General features: G+C 37.7%; 1 protein-coding gene across 1 annotated transcript; it reads left to right on the top strand.

The window, feature by feature from the left end:
• Positions 1 to 4,815: 4,815 nt before the first annotated feature.
• LOC137237223 (DNA-directed RNA polymerase II subunit RPB1-like) lies at positions 4,816 to 19,825 on the top strand. The gene is made up of 8 exons (XM_067760617.1): positions 4,816 to 5,855; positions 5,921 to 6,721; positions 9,049 to 9,729; positions 12,822 to 13,241; positions 13,302 to 14,034; positions 14,124 to 14,702; positions 16,060 to 16,635; positions 16,693 to 19,825. Exons 1-8 carry the CDS (start codon positions 5,505 to 5,507, stop codon positions 18,315 to 18,317), a joined length of 5,766 nt encoding a protein of 1,921 aa, XP_067616718.1. The 5' UTR covers positions 4,816 to 5,504; the 3' UTR covers positions 18,318 to 19,825.
• The last annotated feature ends 1,764 nt before the right edge of the window (positions 19,826 to 21,589 follow it).

The following is a 21,589-nucleotide window of genomic DNA, read 5'->3' as shown; positions in this document are numbered from 1 at the left end:
GAAGCTGTCACAGTTCGCCAGATATCTCAATCGTGAGCGCAGAACTCGTAAACTGCGTCAACTGCCAGCCGATGGTAACATTGGCATCCGACCACCTGCCTATACTTATTTCGGTCGAGCGTACCGCCGACTTCATCGTCACCGAAAAACGTACTTTCATAAACTTCAAAAAGGGAAAGTGGGAAGAATATAAATCTTTTACAGACAACCTCTTTGCTGCCATCCCTATCCCGACTGATGCCCGCCAAGGGGAGCGTGCCTTCCCTAAGGTCATTGAATCTGCCTCGGCACGTTTCATTCCCGACGGGAGAATTCCCGAAATCCGGCCCCACTTCCCGGCGGAGGCCCTAAACTTAGCAAGAGAACGTGACCTTATAAGACAGCTTGATCCAGGCGACCCCCAAATAAGGGATATAAACCAACGCATCAGATTGCTTAGGGACGAACACAAGCGGGCGAAATGGGAGGAGCACCTACGAGGTTGTAACCTCTCTACCGGTGTGGGTAAACTTTGGTCCACCGTAAAGTCCCTATCGAATCCGACTAAGCACAAAGACAAATTTTCCATCGCCTTTGGCGACAAAGTGCTGTCGGATGCGAAAAAATGCGGGAGCGCTTTCTGCCGACAATATATAATGCATCCTACGGTCGACAAAGATAGACGGAGAGCCAATAGACACGCACATAAACACAAATTCAGCGCGTCACCAATCACCATCACCGCTAAAGAGGTTGAGGACGCCATTGGTCGCGCTAAACCATCCAAAGCAGTGGGCCCAGACGGCATAGCCATGCCGATGCTTAAAAGCCTAGGGAAAGAGGGTTTCAAATATTTAGCGCATGTCTTCAACCTGTCTCTTTCCACCTTTGTCATACCCGAGAAATGGAAAATGGCCAAGGTGGTCCCGCTACTAAAGCCTGGGAAACCAGCTAACATAGGAGAGTCGTATCGTCCGATATCTCTCCTATCGCCAGTAGCAAAGACGTTTGAAGCCATTTTGTTCCCTTATTTCCAAGCAAATTTGCAGCTAGCCTCTCATCAGCATGGCTTCAGAAAACTTCATAGCACTACCACCGCGCTAAATGCCATTAGCACCCAGATAAATTGTGGTTTAAATCAATACGGTTAAATAAACGGCTATCTTCCTGATCTCTCCAGTTTTTTCGCCTCGCGAAACCTGGCATTGTCACCGACTAAATCTTCCGCGACCTTATTTACAACATGGATGTCCCAAATGTCGACCATTTTGAACATCCACGTCGATGGCACTACGCTACCGACTGTCCTACACCCCAAAATCTTGGGTGTGACGTTTGATCAGCATCTACATTTTGGTGAGCACGCAGCCGCAATTGTTCCGAGAATTCAGAGCCGTAACAAAATCCTCAAATCCCTCGCTGGCAGTACCTGGGGAAAATATAAAGAAACGCTCATGACTACATACAAAGCAATTAGCCAGCCGATTACGTGCTACGCGTCACCCATATGGTCGCCAAAGCCTAAAAATTACCCACTGGTCCCCAGAACACCATCTGCATAATGAGGCGAGAATACTCCCCATCAGGGAGAGAAATGAGATGCTGATCAAACAGTTCCTGTTGAATACCCAGAAACCTGAGCATCCCAACAGACATCTGATTGATGAACCAGCACCGCCTAGGGGTTTAAGGAGTCATCTCCGTAAGCATTTTGAGGAAATACGGCACCTGAGAACCCAGCCGTATGAAGCGAAAAAACACAAAAAACACAAGCAGGTCCTTGGTGAACTCCATAAACAGGCGTCGGACCTTTATGCCGGGAATTACCCGGTGAATCCAGTACTTAAAGAAAAGTATCCAAAACTCGCGGAAGAGGAACGCATACTCCCCAGGGAAACGCGTGTCACTCTTGCTCAATTTCGTTCTGGATACTGTAACAGGTTAAACTCTTACCTATCCAGAATCAACCCCGAAATACAAAATGTATGCCCCGCTTGCAATGTGTCCCCACATGACACCAACCATCTCTTTAATTGTAATGTGGAACCAACGCCTCTAACACCCCTTTCCTTATGGTCCACCCCTGTTGAAACCGCAAGTCTCTTTGGACTCCCGTTAGAGGATATTGATGACAATTTGTGATCGGTCGCGGCTGTTAGGTGGGGCGAAGCATTGCTACAACAACAACAACAACAACGGTGATTCAGGCTTTTTCTATTCGCCTGATTCACCTTCCCCGTTTTCCTTCATCTGTGCCACAAAAAAAATGTTCCATTGGGAGAAACTCTTATTGACTGGCTCCATCGGACTACAGTTTTTTTACAGCTGATATTTTAACAGTGTTTGACGGAATATAAATATATGATCCGAGTGGTTGATAATAGTCTCTCTGTCTATTTGCACGGCATTGGTAAAAGATTGAAATTGTTTTGGTTGAATTCTATCTTACTTGAGCAGATTTGTATTCAAAGTTAATTTCCTTGCTATCAAAAAAGCTACAACTACCTATAGAGCCTACTTTAAATGGCTGTAATTACAAACTCTTGCGTTTAGAATAATATTTTTCTTACAAAATAGGATATTGCTATTGCAATTAACTCACAAACCAGTATAGATACAGTATTTGACCATATACCGCTCGGAAGAATATATGGAGGAACTTAAGAGCTTTTATAATGTTTTGCCTTTTCTTCAATTGTTTAATCACAAATTGAGGACGTGCAAATGTATGCTAGTACTTTTTAATGCAAGCCTTTTATATGGCACATTGGCAACACTCATTTAGAACGATGACAATTTTCGGAACAGAGTTGTTGAAATAATTGTAATTTGCTTTTTTTATTATTAAATTTTTAGGAAAATTTCAATATGAATACTTTTCCAGTTAACTTCTTCGTACTTTATTGTCATTTATATATGGTAAAAACTGGTAATCACGGACAATAATTAAATTTTTGTGGTGATATTTTGAAGTGGCTTTAATTAAATGCAACCATGTCATATTTGAGCGGGTTCTGTGCATGTACGACATTTTTCATAATTGATTAGTACTAGAAAAGTGTGTACACACTGAGCAAAGGCTGCGTTCATTTGAATCGTTATTCTGTGTTGAAAAATGTTTGTGTTTCATTCAATTACTTCATTCTTTCTTCGAATGAGTTAAGGAATGCATTCTTTTTTTTCCACTACTGAATGAAGAATGGGTTGACTTTTAAGCCACATTCCCTGGCAAAGAATGAATGAATGAAGAGAAAGCATTCTTAAATCAATGATTTAAAATATCAAATCATTGCACAGTTTTACAGCTCTGATATGGTGGTAGCGTGCTCCTCCTACCACACTAAGGCTGGGTGCGAGTTCGCCTAAATTTTAAGTACCTAAACTATTATTCCACTGGAACTTTCCAGCACTGCAATAATTTAGGAAAAAGCTGTCAAAACTGTGCGAGTTGGTTTGAAAACCTAAATTGTTTATTTCTGCTAAGAAAATAATAACCATAAGGGAAATTTTGTATTTTTGATGCGTTTTCACGCTTAAAATGAACAGAGGTCAATGAGGGTCCGCGGTAAGTACCTATGTATCTCAAGATACCAGTTCAAGAAAATGCTCCGTTTTATAAGACCTTTTCCACAATCTCGAATTCAATACTGTGATGTTGGTACCCCTCCAATAACTTCTTTAGGCCAATTAGTGTACTTGGCTGCCAAATATGTTCAGATTGCGGTCCATATTTGAGAAGGATCAAATTCTTGTGTCGTCAACATCAGCTTGAACAAAATTGAGCTCACCATCACCTACAATCGATCGGACCTTAATCGCAGCAGGGATCATCGCTCTATGATCTATGATTTACTTAAATTGAATGGACAAGAGCCATTTATTTGCATATACAATATTGAAAAATCAATATTTTTGTTTTTGAAATTTGACATTTGAATTTAGGTTGAAAAGTATGCCCATAAAAATCCTAAATTTTTATTTTGCATTGCCTCACCGACAGTTTCCAGTGATTTAGGTTTTTTCTCTATTTAGGTAGAAATTTAGGTCCACTCGCACACAGCCTAAATATAAATATAATTATATTTAAATTCACTAAATTGTGAAAATGAAAAAAATTCGTAATAAACCATAACCTCCTAATTTTAATATAATTCCCGCCAAAATTATTCAACCTGAAACAGGAGCCTCTACATGAACTTTAGTTAATCATAAATGAACCAAAAATATAGGTATTTTGACTAAAAAAGACATAATTAATCCTGGGTTCAAGCGCCGGACAAAGTAACATCGAAAATTAAAAAAAAAGCTGTTTCAATTAGAAAAAGTTTTTCTAAGCGGTGTCGCCCTTTGGCAGTTATTTGGCAAACACTTCGAGTGTATTTCTGCCATGAGAAGCTTCTCAGTGAAAATGCCTTGCAGATGCCGTTCGGAGCATATTTCTAAGGGGTCTATGAAATGGTTTGAAGAACACAATATTCCACTTATGAAGTGGCCTGCATGCTGTCCGGATTGGAACCATGTAGAAAATTTTTGTAGAGCAAAACTGAGTCCAAGGACACCTCTACAGGACTGCATTAAAGTTGAAGTTGGCTATTAAAGCAGCTTGGGAAGATTCAAGCAGTATGCTGCTGCTAAATTGAGCGTAGTCGATACCCAATCGAATATATTAAGCCATTAATAAAAATGGAGGACCAATTAACTGGTAAAAATTTAATTAATTAATTAATATCTAAAAATAAAGTTGCTGCGTTTAAACGAATATGCACCTGTTCGTAGTAGTATTATTGCGTATATGATGATAAGAGTATAACAACAACAACAAGGAAAAGAGTTTTTTAGGCAATTAAATTTTCCGTTAGAACAAAAAATTATATGGGTTAGAATTTGTTGTTAGTAAAGCATAGACAAAAGAAAGCGAAAGTGGTAAAGTTAAAATTAAGAGTGCGTTTCAACGAATAGTATCACTGTATATGCCAATATTACCGAAAAAGCTAAAAAACCAAAAAAAAAATCTGACTGGTTCAAAAAGGCTGTTCAGATTGCCTGTAACAGGAAAAAATAAAAAAGTTGGGAAAACAGTCATCTCGTTTTGGCATGTTTACAAATTTTTTTTATAATTTGTTACTCCGATGAATTTTTTTAAGTACTCCAGCATGAGAAAAAGAAAAAAACCTAGTGTCTAACATGCAATTTTTTAAATGAAATATTTCTCTCTACCATGCCACAAAACTTGTAAAATGGTTCCAAAATTATTCTTCGTTTTAAAAACAAAAAAGTGAAGCCGCCACTCTGAACGGAAATGCGAAATGTCAAAAACCGTTTCTGACTTCCTTCACTGAACAAACCGCATGTAACCGTACAAATAAATTTAAAATGAAGTTTCCGCTTCGTTATTGCGTTTGCAAAAAAATTTAAAATTTTCGTAGGAATTTTCCTTAATTTAAAAAATTATAAAAAATCTCTTTTATTAAATTTAACTGCTTTTAATATATAAACTAAACTTGAGTTTTGAGCTCAATAAAATAATGAGCAACGATTCGCTCCCGCAAAAGGTTAAAGCCATACAATTTGGTGTACTATCACCAGATGAAATCAAGCGAATGTCCGTAACCGAAGGAGGCATTACACGCGCAGTCATCGTAGAAAATGGTAAGCCAGCAATTGGAGGTTTAATGGATCCACGGCAAGGTGTTGTAGACCGCGAATCGCGTTGTCTGACATGCGCCGGCAATATAGTAGACTGTCCGGGCCATTTTGGCCATATCGAATTAAGTTTGCCTGTATTTCATATTGGTTTCCTAATGAAAACTATAAAAATTTTACGTTGCGTCTGCTTTTCTTGCTCCAAACTATTGGTATCGACCACTAATCCAAAGGTAATTAGCAGACATTTGCTTTAAAAATTCTCAAATGCAAAATATTCTAATTTCCTCACAAACAGGTAAAGGAAGTGCTAAATCGCACTAAAACACGCCCACGCATGCGGCTCAGTCTTATGCGAGATTTATGCAAATCAAAGACAATATGCGAAGGTGGTGATAATATGGATATTGCAATCAATTGCGGCAATACAACAGAACATGGAGGCTGTGGTCATCATCAACCGCATATCACACGCAATAAATTGGAACTTCATGCTACCTGGCAGCGATTAACTGAACATCGTCAGGAGCGTCAAATTATTCTAACCGCCGAACGTGTATTGGAAATATTTCGTAATATATCCGATGAAGATTGCGTTTATTTGGGCATGGATCCACAACATTGCCGACCAGATTGGATGCTAGTATCGGTACTGCCAGTGCCACCATTGTCTGTACGTCCATCGGTGCTGATGTATGGTGGTAGCTCACGTTCACATGATGATATTACACACAAGCTAGCGGATATAATTAAGGCAAATAATGATTTGAAGAAATACATTGAAACTGGTGCAGCTGACCATTTGATACGTGAATGTGCATCTTTACTGCAATTTCATGTTGCTACGCTTATCGACAATGAAACTCCTGGCTTACCACGTGCATTACAGAAATCCGGACGACCACTCAAGAGTTTAAAGGCTCGATTGAAGGGCAAGGAAGGGCGTATACGCGGCAATTTAATGGGTAAACGTGTAGATTTCTCAGCGCGTACTGTTATAACACCTGATCCAAATTTAAATATCGATCAAGTAGGCGTGCCGCGCTCGGTAGCACAAAATCTAACATATCCTGAGGTGGTGACCCCATTCAATATAGAGGTAAATGCGATACAATTGAAATAAATTTTAAATTTAATTAATAAAGTAAACTAAATAAAATAATATTTAAATCAAATAAATTTTAATAAAGTAGAAATTAAATACAATATAGTAAACTATAATAAAATAAATAAAAATATATATGTATACAAATAAAAAAAATAAAAAAAAAAATAAAAAAATAATATGAAATAAAGTAAAACAAAACAAATTATAATACAATAAAATAAAATAAAATCAAATAAAATAAAATGAAATGTAATGAAATGAAATAAAATAATATAAAATAAGATAAAATAAAATAATATAAAAAACCAAAAAATAAAATGGAACAGAATGAACTAAAAAAAAAACAAATTAGAATAGAACAAAATAAAATAAAATGAAATAAAATAAAATAAAATAAAAAGAAATGAAATGAAATGAAATAAAATAAAATAATATAAAATAAGATAAAATAAAATAAAGTAAAATTAAATAAAAAACAAAAAAAATAAAATGGAACAGAATGAAATAAAAAAAAAAACAAATTAGAATAGAACAAAATAAAATAATATAGAATAAGATAAAATAAAATTAGGTAAAATAAAATAAAATAACAGGAAAAAATAAAAAAAAATAAAATAAAATAGAACAGAACAGAATGAAATAAAATAAAACAACACAAATTAAAATAAAATAAAATAAAATGAAATGAAATGAAATGAAATAAAATGAAATGAAAAAAAAAAATGAAATAAAAGAATATAAAATAAAGTAATATAAAATAAGAAAAAATAAAATAACAGTAAAATAAAATTTAATTAAATTAAAAAAATAAAATAAAACGAAAAATTGGAATAAAGCAAAACAAAAAACAACAAACAAGCAAGGAAGTCTAAGTTCGGGTTCAATCAAACGTTATATACCCAGCTGTGTTCGGTTACATACATATTAAGGATAAATTTAAAGAGAAATGTCGTGAACATCCTAAAAAGAATTTTGTTTCCCAAATAGGTCGATTTTTATTTTTCTTATGTCATTAAAAGTGTTGTGGAGAAATTAACTAAAACTGAAAGGAAAACGTTTTTAGGCGGTCCGAAATCGAAAATAATAAGTCCTTAAAGGAGAAGGGATAGACAGACCAATAAGTTTATTGAAATGATTACGATGACGAACTGAGTTGATACAGCTATGACCGTTTGTCCAGTCCATCAATTTTTGAGATATCTCAATGAAATTTGGTGAGCTGGTATATTTTTGTGTCCGATTAGACACCGGTCCGAACATTGTAGCATACATCTCCCACACAACCGATTTTTCATTTTAATAGGTGCTCGAATTTTCACCAGATGCTTACGTGTATGACAAACAAACTTGAAGGTTCGCGGAACGTATACGTAGTGGCATGCACAGTTGTCTAAAAACATCCCCAAGGTCGGTTGCATGTATTCAATGCAACCAATTGTTCTTATAAGAGGGTCATCCTCAAATCTATCTCAAATTGCCGGAACCATGAAACATTTCGTTTGGTACAAATCAGTTGTGTATTTGGTATTCATAGAATAAATTGCTTATACCCGTTCTCTATATCAAATATATCTTATACAGCCAATTGTTGAAATAATAAAATTTTTTAAGCTTAGATCAGATTATTGATCACTCCATTCATGTAAGGTGTGAGACCTTCGACACTGTCCTGGCCTTACTTTTTTTTTAATTTGCCCTCCTTATCATTACTGGTAATGTAGTTACTTACTATAAATATATTGGAAATTGTATTAAGGATTAAGATTAAACCTTTAAAGAGCAATCTGCTTTGCTCAGATCAAGATGTAATACCAAGATCCATACTTCTGCCCAGTTGCAAATGATATCAACGGCTTGAAAAACTTTTGAATTTTCTTCATTTAAATGTGGGTGGTTTCGGTAATTGCATTATGTATTTTCGAAATCTTCGATATCGAAAAAGTGGGCATGGTTGTCTCTCGATTTTGCATAGTTTCAACACCAATCTAGCACATTTAGTACAGAGATCTCGATTGTTACTCGAGTTATCGAGTGCGGACATAGCACAATTAAACATCTTTTTAGATGCAGATTAGTTATACCCTTTAATACAACCGAAATCCTATCAAAGTTATAATACTCTTGTGTACAAGAACACGCTGGGTATAAATTAATGAAGTATAACAAAATTAAAGTGTCAACATAAAGTTTTAGTTTAGTTTAGAAAGAGCAATAACGCTGCGGGTGTTATTTCCCCGAGGCGTTACCTCACTGCACCGGTAAATCCTTACTACCATACTTATTGGCATAATTTAAATTTCGAAATTTTTTCAATTTAGCTAATGCAAACTCTTGTTCATCGTGGCAATAATCAATTTCCTGGCGCCAAGTATATAATACGCAACAATGGTGATCGTATTGACTTGCGTTTCCATCCCAAACCTAGTGATTTGCATTTAGAACTTGGTTATAAAGTAGAACGCCATTTACGTGATAACGATTTGGTGATTTTTAATCGGCAGCCAACATTGCATAAAATGTCAATGATGGGGCATCGTGTCAAGGTTTTGCCATGGTCTACATTCCGTATGAATCTGTCATGCACCACCCCGTATAATGCTGACTTCGATGGCGATGAAATGAATTTACATGTTCCACAGAGTATGGAAACACGCGCCGAAATTGAGAATCTTCATTTAACTCCAAGACAAATTGTAACCCCACAAACAAACAAACCAGTAATGGGTATAGTTCAAGATTGCTTGACTGGTGTGTGTAAGATGACGAAACGTGATGTCTTCATAACGCATGAGCAATTAATGAATCTCTTAATGCATATGCCATGCTGGGATGGTGTAGTGCCAAAGCCATGCATTTTAAAGCCAACTCTTTTATGGTCAGGCAAACAACTTTTTTCGTTAATAATACCAGGAAATTTGAATATGATACGTACGCACTCAACGCATCCTGATGAAGAAGATGATAGTCAATATCGTTGGATTTCACCGGGTGATACCAAGGTAGGTGATATTTTTTGTAGATGTTTGGAAACATTTATCACGATTAAATTCAACAATGTGAGTCTATCGAGTCCACGATGGATCCAGCAAGAATTGGAAAGATTCTAGTTAAAAATCGTTCAAATAACTCCTTTGCAAAGCGCGTTGAAGGAATACAGGCAGGATCAGCTGCTGAAACCTTGGCATCCTTATCGATGTTTACTTACCGGATGGTCTCGGAGAGGTATAGCAAATATCATAAATGGCACAGAAATAAGCAGCAGACGTACTAATGGGGAAAATTTGGGTAGAAGAAGTAGCTAGTATTCTCCCTATTATGCCAGAGAAGACTGAAATATTTTTGGTAAAGAAACTACAAGAAACCTTCTCTGCATTCATTCGTTACAGCCACAGTTCGTCCGTGAGGAGGAAAACAAGAGTGGCTTTCATCCTAAAATCGCGAGGAAGGGGAAGATGGCCAAGGATTTAAGGTCAATAAAGCACACATATTTCGTGCTAAAAAACACTTGAAATACACTTAAGGATATTATTTGATAGGATCAAGTCCTGTCAGATCCACAGATACATTGCTACATGAGGTGGTGCGAACAGTGGAGAGCTCCCTTTTACTTAAACAATTTACTCTGGCTGTATTTGTTGATGTGGAAGGCGGCTGCAACCATGTGGAAGCTGACGCGATAGAATCGGAAGAGGTACACCACAAGGTGTACTGATCACACCTCCGGTATGGCTCATTACAATAATTGTTATCCTGGCAAAACTACACAAATGGGGTGAAGATTATGGAGTACGCTGACGATGTGACTATCCTGATTTCAAGTCTATTCCCCTTCCGTGTAAGATCAGATCATGGAAAGAACATTACGATAAATCCAGAGAAGACGGTTCTGATACTCTTCACGAGCAAGTACAAAGCACCAAATCTAAATGGCCAGCAATTAACACTGTCAAAGATGAATGAGCATATACTCCACTCTCTCAGTTATCAATTGTTTTTCACAAACGTAGGCATCTGCTCTGTCTTCATTTACTAAACAAGTATACTCCGCAGTCCACGGTGGTGTGATGGTAGCGTGCTCCGCCTACCACACCATATGCCCTGGGTTCACACCCCGGGCAAAGCAGTATCAAAATTTTAGAAATAAGGTTTTTCAATTAGAAGACAATTTTTCTAAGTGGGGTCGCCCCTCGGCAGTGTTTGGCAAGCGCTCCGGGTGTATTTCTGCCATAAAAGCTCTCAGTGCAAAACTCATCTGCCTTGCAGATGCCGTTCGGAGTCGGCATAAAACTTGTAGGTCCCGTCCGGCCGATTTGTAGGGAAAATCAATAGGAGCACGACGCAAATTGGAAGAGAAGCTCGGCTTTAGATCTCTTCGGAGGTTATCGCGCTTACATTTATTTTATTTTTTTTATACTCCGCAGTCACAATTAAGGAATGTGATCAACCTTTTCTTTGACCGTCCGCAGAATAATCAATTGAAATATTTTTGCATAGCATGGAACAAGTAAAAAAAAGACAGATCCTCCAAGGGAAAACTTTATTGCTAATTTTTTTTTTTAACGAAGAGACTGAGACATTTGAGGTAAAACCACTAGATGCCCAAGGACAGGAGATGAGACCTGTCTACAAGTACCAACGATACAATATATACAGATCACAATTGTTTTCCCTGCTCCCCGCGAGTACAGTTATTAACAACATGACTGACTGACATGACTGCATTGGAATCCTTAATGACCTGGGAGCCAAAAACAAGGTTATGTTAAGATGGATTCCCGGACATCAGGGGCATAAAGGTAATGAACATACAAGGTAATGAAGATGCAAAGCAGGGTGCTACAGCAGCATTCCATGGTCCAGAGCCCTTTTGTGGACTCACAAAAGCACACACCAGGGAAACCATAAGTAACTGTGAAACAAAACAATTCAGACGTCACTACATTGGCTGCCCAGGGCAAAGACTGGATTGACTGCCCAGGGCAAGAGGGTCTGCGAAATCTCACTGGGTACTATACGGGAACTGTAGTTTACGATATCACCTAAGTAAGTTAAATCTATCCGATACTCAAATTTGTCGTTTCTATGAGCTGGAAGATGAAACGCCGGTTCACATTCTCTGGGAATGCGTCGCTCTGGCAAGGCAGAGACCCTCCCATCTAGGTGGTGTGACTCTTAATCCCTATGTGATATGGAGTAAAAAGCCTGAAGAGGTACTTAGATACATCAAGAGCCTTCAGATACAAAATTAGGCTGAAAGGTGATGCACAATAAATCTACACAAAGGTCGCAGTGCTTCCAGGCCTAATAATAATAATATGAACAACAACAAGTGATATGCCACATCCACCCCCAGCGGGTTAGGGGGTGAGAATATACCCGCGGTAGGTATGCCTGTAGTAAGAGGCGACTCAAATACCAGATTCAAGGGGCTGTGTAGCGCAAACCTTTCAGGTTGCCAGCGCAATATATAGCTTCTCCAAACCCAATTGTCAACCTCACCTATCCGCGGCGAATCCTGTTTCACTAACAGACGAGGCTCTGGCGACCCCAAGATCCGCATGGAACTTTTGGGTGGGGAGAGAGGGATGGCCTGAGAGTTTAATGTGGCCATATAAATCGTTCCCGAGATGGTCGGGCTAGCACCTTAATAGTGCTGTGTTACCGGAGCGTACCGGATCTGTATCCGGCAAAGGACCATCACATCGATAACACTCCCTAAAGCTTTCGGGGAGAAACCTTATTGCTACAACAACAACAACAACAACATATGCCACTTCCACATTTCTGTCTTTCAAGTAATACACCAGCCATGATTTTATAATTTTCATTTACGATCGATAGCACTCGTTCAGTCTAGTTCTGTGGCATCAAAACGGCTTCTCATTAGCTACTTGGGCGACCTGGGTCCCAGCCATTATACCTACCTACCAAACGGTATTTAGGTCTGCGCTGAGAAGCTTTTCATTGCAGAAATAAACTCTGAGTGTTTTCCAAACTACTACCGAGGCGCGACCTCGGTTAGAAAAATGTGTTTCCAATTGAGACAAATTTTCTGTTTTTAAATCTTTCATATTTTTATTAATACTTGAAGGTAATGGTCGAATATAGTGAGCTGATCATGGGCATTCTATGTAAACGAACTTTGGGCGCCGCTGCTGGATCATTACTGCACATCGCTTATATCGAACTCGGACATCAAATTGCTGGTGAATTCTATGCAAATATACAAAAAGTTGTCAATGCTTGGTTGCTATTTGAAGGTCACAGCATTGGTATTGGTGACACTATTGCTGATCCAGCCACATATAAGGAGATACAAAGTGCGATTGCCAAAGCAAAAAACGATGTAATGTTGGTTATACAGAAGGCGCATCATATGCAACTAGAACCAACACCCGGAAATACGTTGCGACAAACTTTCGAAAATCAAGTAAATCGTATATTGAATGATGCGCGCGATAAGACAGGCGGCTCAGCAAAAAAATCGCTAACGGAATACAATAATTTGAAGGTAGCAAGTGGAGTATGTGATAAAGGTAATGTAGTAATATTGTTCTTGTTTTTTACGTAGGCTATGGTAATCGCTGGCTCGAAAGGGTCTAACATTAACATATCCCAAGTGATTGCTTGTGTGGGGCAACAGAATGTCGAGGGTAAGCGCATACCATACGGTTTTCGTAAACGCACAATGCCACATTTTATAAAAGATGATTATGGACCTGAAGCGCGTGGCTTTGTTGAAAATTCCTATCTGGCAGGATTAACACCCAGCGAATTCTATTTTCATGCAATGGGTGGGCGTGAAGGTCTTATCGATACTGCTGTGAAGACTGCCGAAACCGGTTATATACAACGACGTTTGATCAAAGCTATGGAATCGGTCATGGTACAATATGATGGTACGGTGCGCAATGCTGAGGGTCAAATTATACAGTTGCGTTATGGCGAAGATGGTCTGTGTGGCGAATCAGTCGAATTTCAAACTCTACCCACCATACAATTGTCAAATAAAGCGTTTGAAAAACAATTTAAATTTGATGTTACACACACACGTAATTTGCGTAAATATTTTACCGAAGAAGCAGTGCGTGATATAACCGAATCTACAGATATTATCGCACAATTAGAAGTGGAATGGGAGCAATTGTGCCGCGACCGTGAAGCTTTACGTGAAATTTTTCCCACCGGTGATTCGAAGGTTGTTCTTCCGTGTAATTTGCAGCGTATGATTTGGAATGTACAGAAAATCTTTCATGTTGATAAACGCGCCACGACATCACTCAATCCATTGGAGGTAGTAAAAGGTAAAACATAGAAAAATTATTATTTTTTCTTTTGAAATTTTAATCTTATTATTCCCGTTGAAATTTTATTTAAAAAAATATACTTTCAGGTGTACGTGAATTGCTCAAAAAATGCGTCATTGTTGCTGGCACTGATTATATATCACAACAAGCTAATGACAATGCCACTTTCCTATTTCAGTGTTTAGTTCGTTCTACATTGTGTTCGAAAGTGGTTGCTGAAAATTATCATTTGACTCCGGAATCTTTTGAAATGCTGCTCGGCGAAATTGCTACACGTTTTCAACTATCACAAGTTTGTCCTGGTGAAATGGTGGGTGCACTTTCTGCTCAGTCGCTTGGTGAACCGGCTACACAAATGACACTCAATACATTTCATTTTGCTGGCGTTTCTGCAAAAAATGTCACTTTGGGTGTGCCACGTTTAAAAGAGATTATTAATATATCGAAACGTCCACGTTCACCGTCGTTAACCGTTTTCTTAACAGGCAAACCAGCGCGTGATGTGGAAAAAGCTAAAGACGTTTTGTGTCGCTTGGAGCATACAACACTTAAGCGTGTTACAGCGAATACAGCTATCTACTATGATCCAGATCCAATGCGTACTGTAGTGCAAGAGGATCAAGAATTTGTTAATATTTACTATGAAATACCAGATTTTGATCCAAGTGAGTTGTAGTAGTTTTAAATGTCACTAAATATGTGAATTTTTTAAAAATTAGAAGGAGCACGACGCAAATTGCCTAAAATCTCTTCGGAGGCTATCATTGTTTCGCCATAATTGACGCTAATTACAAGCACATAGGGAGATAAAGTATTTCTCCACCTGTCTCTTGCAACTCAGTCAAGGTATTTTCCTTTTTATGGAGCCAAATAAGGTTGTCGATAGGAATACTTGCTGTATCGGAGTTCTTAATAACTTCGCATAACATAACCTAGCCAGCTAAGCTTTTCTGCTTTTATTTGTTCATTTATATGTGCATTAAAATTCTTACTGGTCATCATTAAACAATCGTTTACGCAAGTTCTGGGCTAATACCATATTCTTTTTGGTAAGGCTCATTGATCCTTTGTGACTGATACTCGCACGCAGTGCGCCTTAACATTCTGAGGGAGAAGCTGTTTCTGTTTTTAATTTTTATACTCAGGTGAGCAGATTTCACAGAGTATATTAATTTTGTTCGCATAACGGGACCCCGTAATGGCATAAACTAATCGAGATAGGTATCTACTTCTATATATCAACATGATCTGGCCGAAAAAAGAAATTCATTTAGCCATGTCCGTACGTCCGTCTGTCCGTAAACACGATAACTTGAGTAAATTTTGAGGTATCTTAATGAAATTTGGTATGTAAGTTCCTGGGCACTCATCTCAGATCGCTATTTCAAATGGACGAAATCGGACTATAACCACAAAGTGCGATAATTCATTACCAAAGACGGATAAAGCGATGAAACTTGGTAGGTGGGTTGACCTTATGACACAGAATAGAAAATTTTGGACAATGGACATGGCACCGCCCACTTTTAAAAGAAGGTTATTTAAAATTTTGCAAGCTGCACTTTTGGCAGATGAGTATGTAATGTTCGGTTACACCCGAACTTAACCTTCCTTACTTGTTTATTTTTATTTGGGTTTCGTGAAAGGAGAAACTGCTTTATACGGTTAGCAGCTAACTTTTCTGGGTAGGACGATTGGAGATCGCGTTATACTCAAAGTATCCATGCTATTGCGACACATATCGTTTACCAGATAAGGTCAGTGCTGAGCAGGAAGAATCTGTTATGCCATAGCATCGATTCTTCCTACTTAGTCAGCCGGCGGAGTAGCAAAGCTCGAAGAGGAGGCTCCGTGACCCCCTCGGAGTAGTCGTTCTTCGTTTGACATCGTTTGAAAGATAGTTTAGTGGGAGTGGGATTATCCCTAAGCAGGTTTGATGTTCTGATTACTTGATTGAAGTTGTCGTAGTATTGTAATGCTACATTACAGTTTCCTATCCTTTAACTGCATGCTTTCTTTCAGGTGAAATTTCTCCATGGCTTCTACGTATCGAACTAGATCGCAAGCATATGACCGAAAAGAAACTCACTATGGAACATATTGCAGAGCGCATCGCCGCTTCCTTCGGTGATGACTTGAAGTGCATTTTCAATGATGACAACGCTCCCCGTTTAATAATGCGCATACGCATAATGAACTCGTCAAGTGCCGAGAATAAATTCCATGGAGATGAATTGGCCGACGAGGAAGCCGCCCTTACACGGTTAGATGACAATATGTTTTTACGTTGCATCGAGAGTAATATGCTGTCCGACATGACATTGCAAGGAATTGAATCTATATCAAAAGTATATATGCATTTGCCACAAGTAACCAATAAAAAACGTATTTACATTACCGAAACTGGTGAATTTAAATCGGTCGCCGAATGGCTGTTGGAAACCGATGGTACAGCATTGATGCGTGTGCTAAGCGAACGTAATGTTGACCAAACGCGTACTTTTAGCAATGATATATGTGAAATGTTTACTGTACTTGGCATAGAAGCGGTGCGTAAATCGATTGAAAAAGAAATGAATACTGTGCTACAATTTTATGGTGAGTTGACGTGAATTCGTATCTTTTACCGAATCCTTCATTCTTTTTAATATTCAGGTTTGTACGTAAATTATCGTCATCTGGCTTTGCTCTGTGATATTATGACCGCGAAAGGGCATCTTATGGCCATCACACGTCATGGTATTAATCGCCAACAAACTGGTCCTTTGATGCGCTGCTCATTTGAGGAGACAGTTGATGTACTATTGGATGCGGCAGCGCATGGTGAATGCGATCCTATGCGTGGTGTATCGGAAAATATTATAATGGGTCAATTGCCACGCATAGGCACCGGTTGTTTTGATATGATACTTGATGCTCATAAATGCAAATTTGCTATGGAAGTCGATTCAATTAATAATAAGAATGCCCTCTTTTATGGTTCTATATTTACACCAAATATAATTCCTGGTAGTGGACGCAGCGGTATGGTTGAATTTTCGCCGGGACTAAGCGACGGTTTGACATCACAGTCTATGCGTTCTGCATGTTTTTCACCATTGTCAAATATGAGTTCGCCTACCCTCACACCCGATGAACTCTGCAACTCACCATATTCTTCACCATCAACAGCATCATTCAAATCACCTTATAGTAACGATTCGTACTATTCACCCATGTCGCCAATGTATTATTCTGATCACAATGGCCATCAAAACACAAGCAATACAAGCAATGATTTATTAACTAGTCTAATGCAATCACCTAAATATTCACCAAGCTCACCAGAATTGCCACCGAATTATCTGCATGTGCACTTACCGCAATCGCCTTCGAACAATAGTTCTACATTTTATTCACCCACTAGTCCAACAAATTCATATAGTAGCGTTTCGGCGCGTTATTCGCCAACCTCACCTAGTTACTCACCTAATAACTATTCACCTACTTCACCATCCTATTCGCCAACCGGGCTAAGTACAAACAAAGGCGGTGGTACCAATTTTTCCCCAAGCTCCCCATCAACTAGTAATGATTCGTTATATTCACCATCTTCACCATTAGCCACACCATATGCTTTAGTTGAAGATACAACGGCCACAACGACTACCACCTCCAAACGTCCAGCGCCGCGAAAGTATCGCGCAACACCATATTTCTTTGCCGATAGTAATTCCAGTCCACCATCAAGCAATGCCACATATTCACCGACAAGTCCCATTTACCCACACTATTCGCCGTCTAGTCCCCCTTATGTAGCACAAACACCACGCTACTCGCCATCAACTAGCTACAATCCGTCTAGTCCTAGCTATACGCCTGTCAGCCCTTCATTTTCAACAAATTCACCTCAATATTCACCGTTAAGTCCTAAAATTAATTATTCACCAACGATCTCTTCACCACATTTTACATCGCCATGCTCTCCTACGCAGTATTCTCCATCTTTACCTAGTCCGCGTTATTCCTCGGATTCCTCAGTGATTTACTCACCGACATCACCAACATATTCTCCCAGTTCTAATCGTTACTCACCTACCAGTCCAAAATACTCAAACGGCGTTACTAGCTCTAATTATTCTTCACATAACCATTCAGATGTTGCTTATTCCCCATTAAGTCCTAGTTTGTATTCAACTTCGCCATCCAGTGCCATCTATAGTCGTAGTGAATCACCAATGTCGCCTGTGAGCCCTATTAGTCCGGCAAGTCCACAATATTCTCCTACCTCGACCATTTAAAAAATAAGGTGATTAAGTAAACAACTTATCAGCTCTTACTTGTAATATTACTTACTTACTTACTTAATTGGCGCTTAACCGTCTTTACGAATTATGGCTAATGTTTAGTTACTAATTTTTCATAGGTAGTGAGCAACGTAGTTCCATCAGATTACCAACTTAATATGGAAAGCGCGCTATATAACTAAATGGAACTAATATGGATCTCACTAAATTTAATTGGTTGCTGTTATTGGTAATATCTAAGTTAACATTCACCATAGCGTTTCGGAACCATTAAAAAACTTGTTTTCCGTTTTATAAATAGTTTGATAGCTTTCTACAATACAAGACTGTTTATTACTACTTGACTGGGCTGGTGTAAAAAACAGATTTAGGGTATTTAAAAAAAACCAAAACCTTTCCATATTAGTTTCAAATGTATGAGCGGTCTTTTGCAACTTTTTTTGATCCATTCTACTACACACGTATTATTTACATATATGAAGTTACACATTGTTAATTTGAAATATTAAATTTTGTTGAATTTACTAACACCTTCATTATTAAGAGTTATAACAACCGACACATGACCACATCATCTCGAAGTATTTTAATTTATTCGAATTATATCTTAACAATTGTGTTTTCATTTTAGATATAATTTCTTTTTTAATAAAGTATGTTTATTCTAACACTCTAAATTTATTATTGTTACAAATATAATCGAGCTTTAATCATTTAGTATATTATACTATTATAACTGTGTTAAAAATAAGTATTTTATCAGTGGAATATGAATTGCTCAATCGTTACTCAAACATTAGGGATACTCGCTTTACCTTGGAAAGTGCACGAATTTCACGGATTGTTTATATCCTACGCCAAAACGCTATGAGAGGATCCTATTGCGACGTTATTGCATGTATCAGTAAGAAAAATCAAAACATTGGCAAATAAAATAACATAATATGAAAAACAATTGCTTAATTTTTTCGTGAACGAAATAAGAGGATTGAGAGGGACACCGGTCAAGTAAGGTTAATATTTTCTTCCTACAATTTGTTGCACAGAAAAAAGATATGTAGGTTTGAGCATACTATAGGTTGCACGGATTGCATACTATTTTTTGCGTATATTTTTTTTGCAAGACAAAGCACAAAGACAATTAATTTTGTTAATTACACTACAAAACATCACTATCAAATCATACGATATGAATCTCATTTAAAAAATAGTAAGCATTCCAAAATGTGTTTTTATGAACAATAATGGGCCTTATGCATAAAACTAGTAAACACTGTTTCAAGTGACTACTATCAAAATAAAACTAAACTACTATGCATAAAATCGCTCATTACCATATCCTGCTTTTATTTTAAAAACATGTACTCGTATTTCTAATTTGTAGGACTTCTTGAATTTTATTAATTATTACATATTATCTACAGCTATGTATAATCAACGAGAGAGTTGAATTTTAAATTGTTAAAAATAACACCGAACTTTTAACAACTCACGCTTTGATCATAAATCAGTAATCTTTATAACCATGTATTATTAATCATTATAAATAAGTATTTTATTAGTGGAATATGAATTGTTTTTTTTTTTTTCAAAATAATTTTTTAATAGATTTAATTGTATAGATTTTTTAATTGTTAGAAATGGTATCGAGATTTAGTCATATAGTATATTATACATTTATAACTTGTGTTTTGAAGTTCCGATAAAGTTTGGTCAGTTTTTTAGCTTGGAATCCAAGCAAAAATAAAGTAGTGTCATATATGCTTTAAACTTTGTGGAAATGCCAATCCAAAGTAAACACAAAAAAAATTGTTGGTTTGACATTTTCATTTTTTTAATACCAAAAAAATAAAATGCTTATGAAATAAGTGAAAAAATATTTCGAAAAGTTTTGAAATCGGTTTTTATGTACATGGCAAAAAAATTAGTTAACAATATAATGGATGCCTCAACACGTGCTATTTTTGCAAAGGGAAAGAAGAACGAATGTTGGAGACCACCCTTATTGATTTTTCATTCATCCTTCTTCACTTGGTTGATGCGTCTTTAACCCTTAAATATGCTGAAACTTCACTTTATAAGAGATCACCAGTCTCAAATGTCCTCGCTACTGCGGAAAAAAAATTATCTTGGAGATATTCTTTGGTTTGTTTTGGTCCTTTTCCTCGCGGTTGGAAGATACATTTATGAATTGGCGCTAACCGTTTAGGAGATGCTGGTCGTTGCGTAACAAGTCACTCCAGCCAACCCTGTTTCGCGATAACTGGCGCCAACAGGGGGCACCTAGAGGAATCAAAGTCTTCCCCAACCTGCTTATCAGAACCCAGTGGAGATCTTCCCATAACTTGCCCACGTCAGCAAAAACGCTGTAGCTCTTCGCAGCTTAGCTAAACATCATCGTCCAGTTGGAGTATGATTGTTCGTGGAGGCTGCATTTTCCGGCTGAACGGTCAAAGTCTGACGCCGTGGTGTAGAGCTAGTGTGTTGGCCTATCCATCAAAAATATTTAAGAAAATTTGTATAAATGGTATTGATTGTCCCTCGGCATTACCTTGGCACCAAAAGCTCGTCCGAATTAGCAGTTAAATTTTTGGGTTGGCACAAAACATGTATTTAGGTGAGACAGTTCGTAGAAAAACGAATACACGATAAGTAGCCTTCGAATTGGATGGAAAGCTAGACCTTAATCTCCTCAGATATATACACCAAATTGTTATTATTAGAGATACATATCTAATCTCTTCCGTACGCCTTGGCGGTAAGTCGAGCGAATCGTGGCCTTCTTCCTTTTGCGGGGAACCACGATACAATTTTTGAATTGAAAATTCTGGAATGCGGTTGACCGTTGAGATTTCTTATTTTCTGGTTATTTCCATCAATAAAAAATTCGGTTTTACGACAGCATGACACCGGTAATACGCGTCCAAAAATATGTAGAGAGGTGTCAAAAGACTCGTATTGACCTCGACAACAATAATCCGAAGGCGGAAAATAAAAATTTTAAATCAAAAGATATTAACGAAAAACCGAAAAATGACCCCGGAGTTCTCGGAAACCGATGGTGGGATCAATAGTATTTTTGCGCAGAACACCTTTCTGCATTGGCGGCATTTGACCGCGCTTATAAAAAATTACATTGGGTGCGTTCAACACCGTTTTGGAGACCAAAACTATATCCGCTGAAAACACTTATTTTCACAATTTTTTTTTGTGGGAACCACAAAATCATCAAAATTGCAACAACCACACGAAAATTTTCAAAATTT

This window comes from Eurosta solidaginis, chromosome 1 (genome assembly GCF_040869045.1).
Source record: "Eurosta solidaginis isolate ZX-2024a chromosome 1, ASM4086904v1, whole genome shotgun sequence".
NCBI lineage: Eukaryota > Metazoa > Arthropoda > Insecta > Diptera > Tephritidae > Eurosta > Eurosta solidaginis.
The sequence above is the reverse complement of the archived record's forward strand: the minus strand, read 5'-3'. Positions and strand labels throughout refer to the sequence as shown.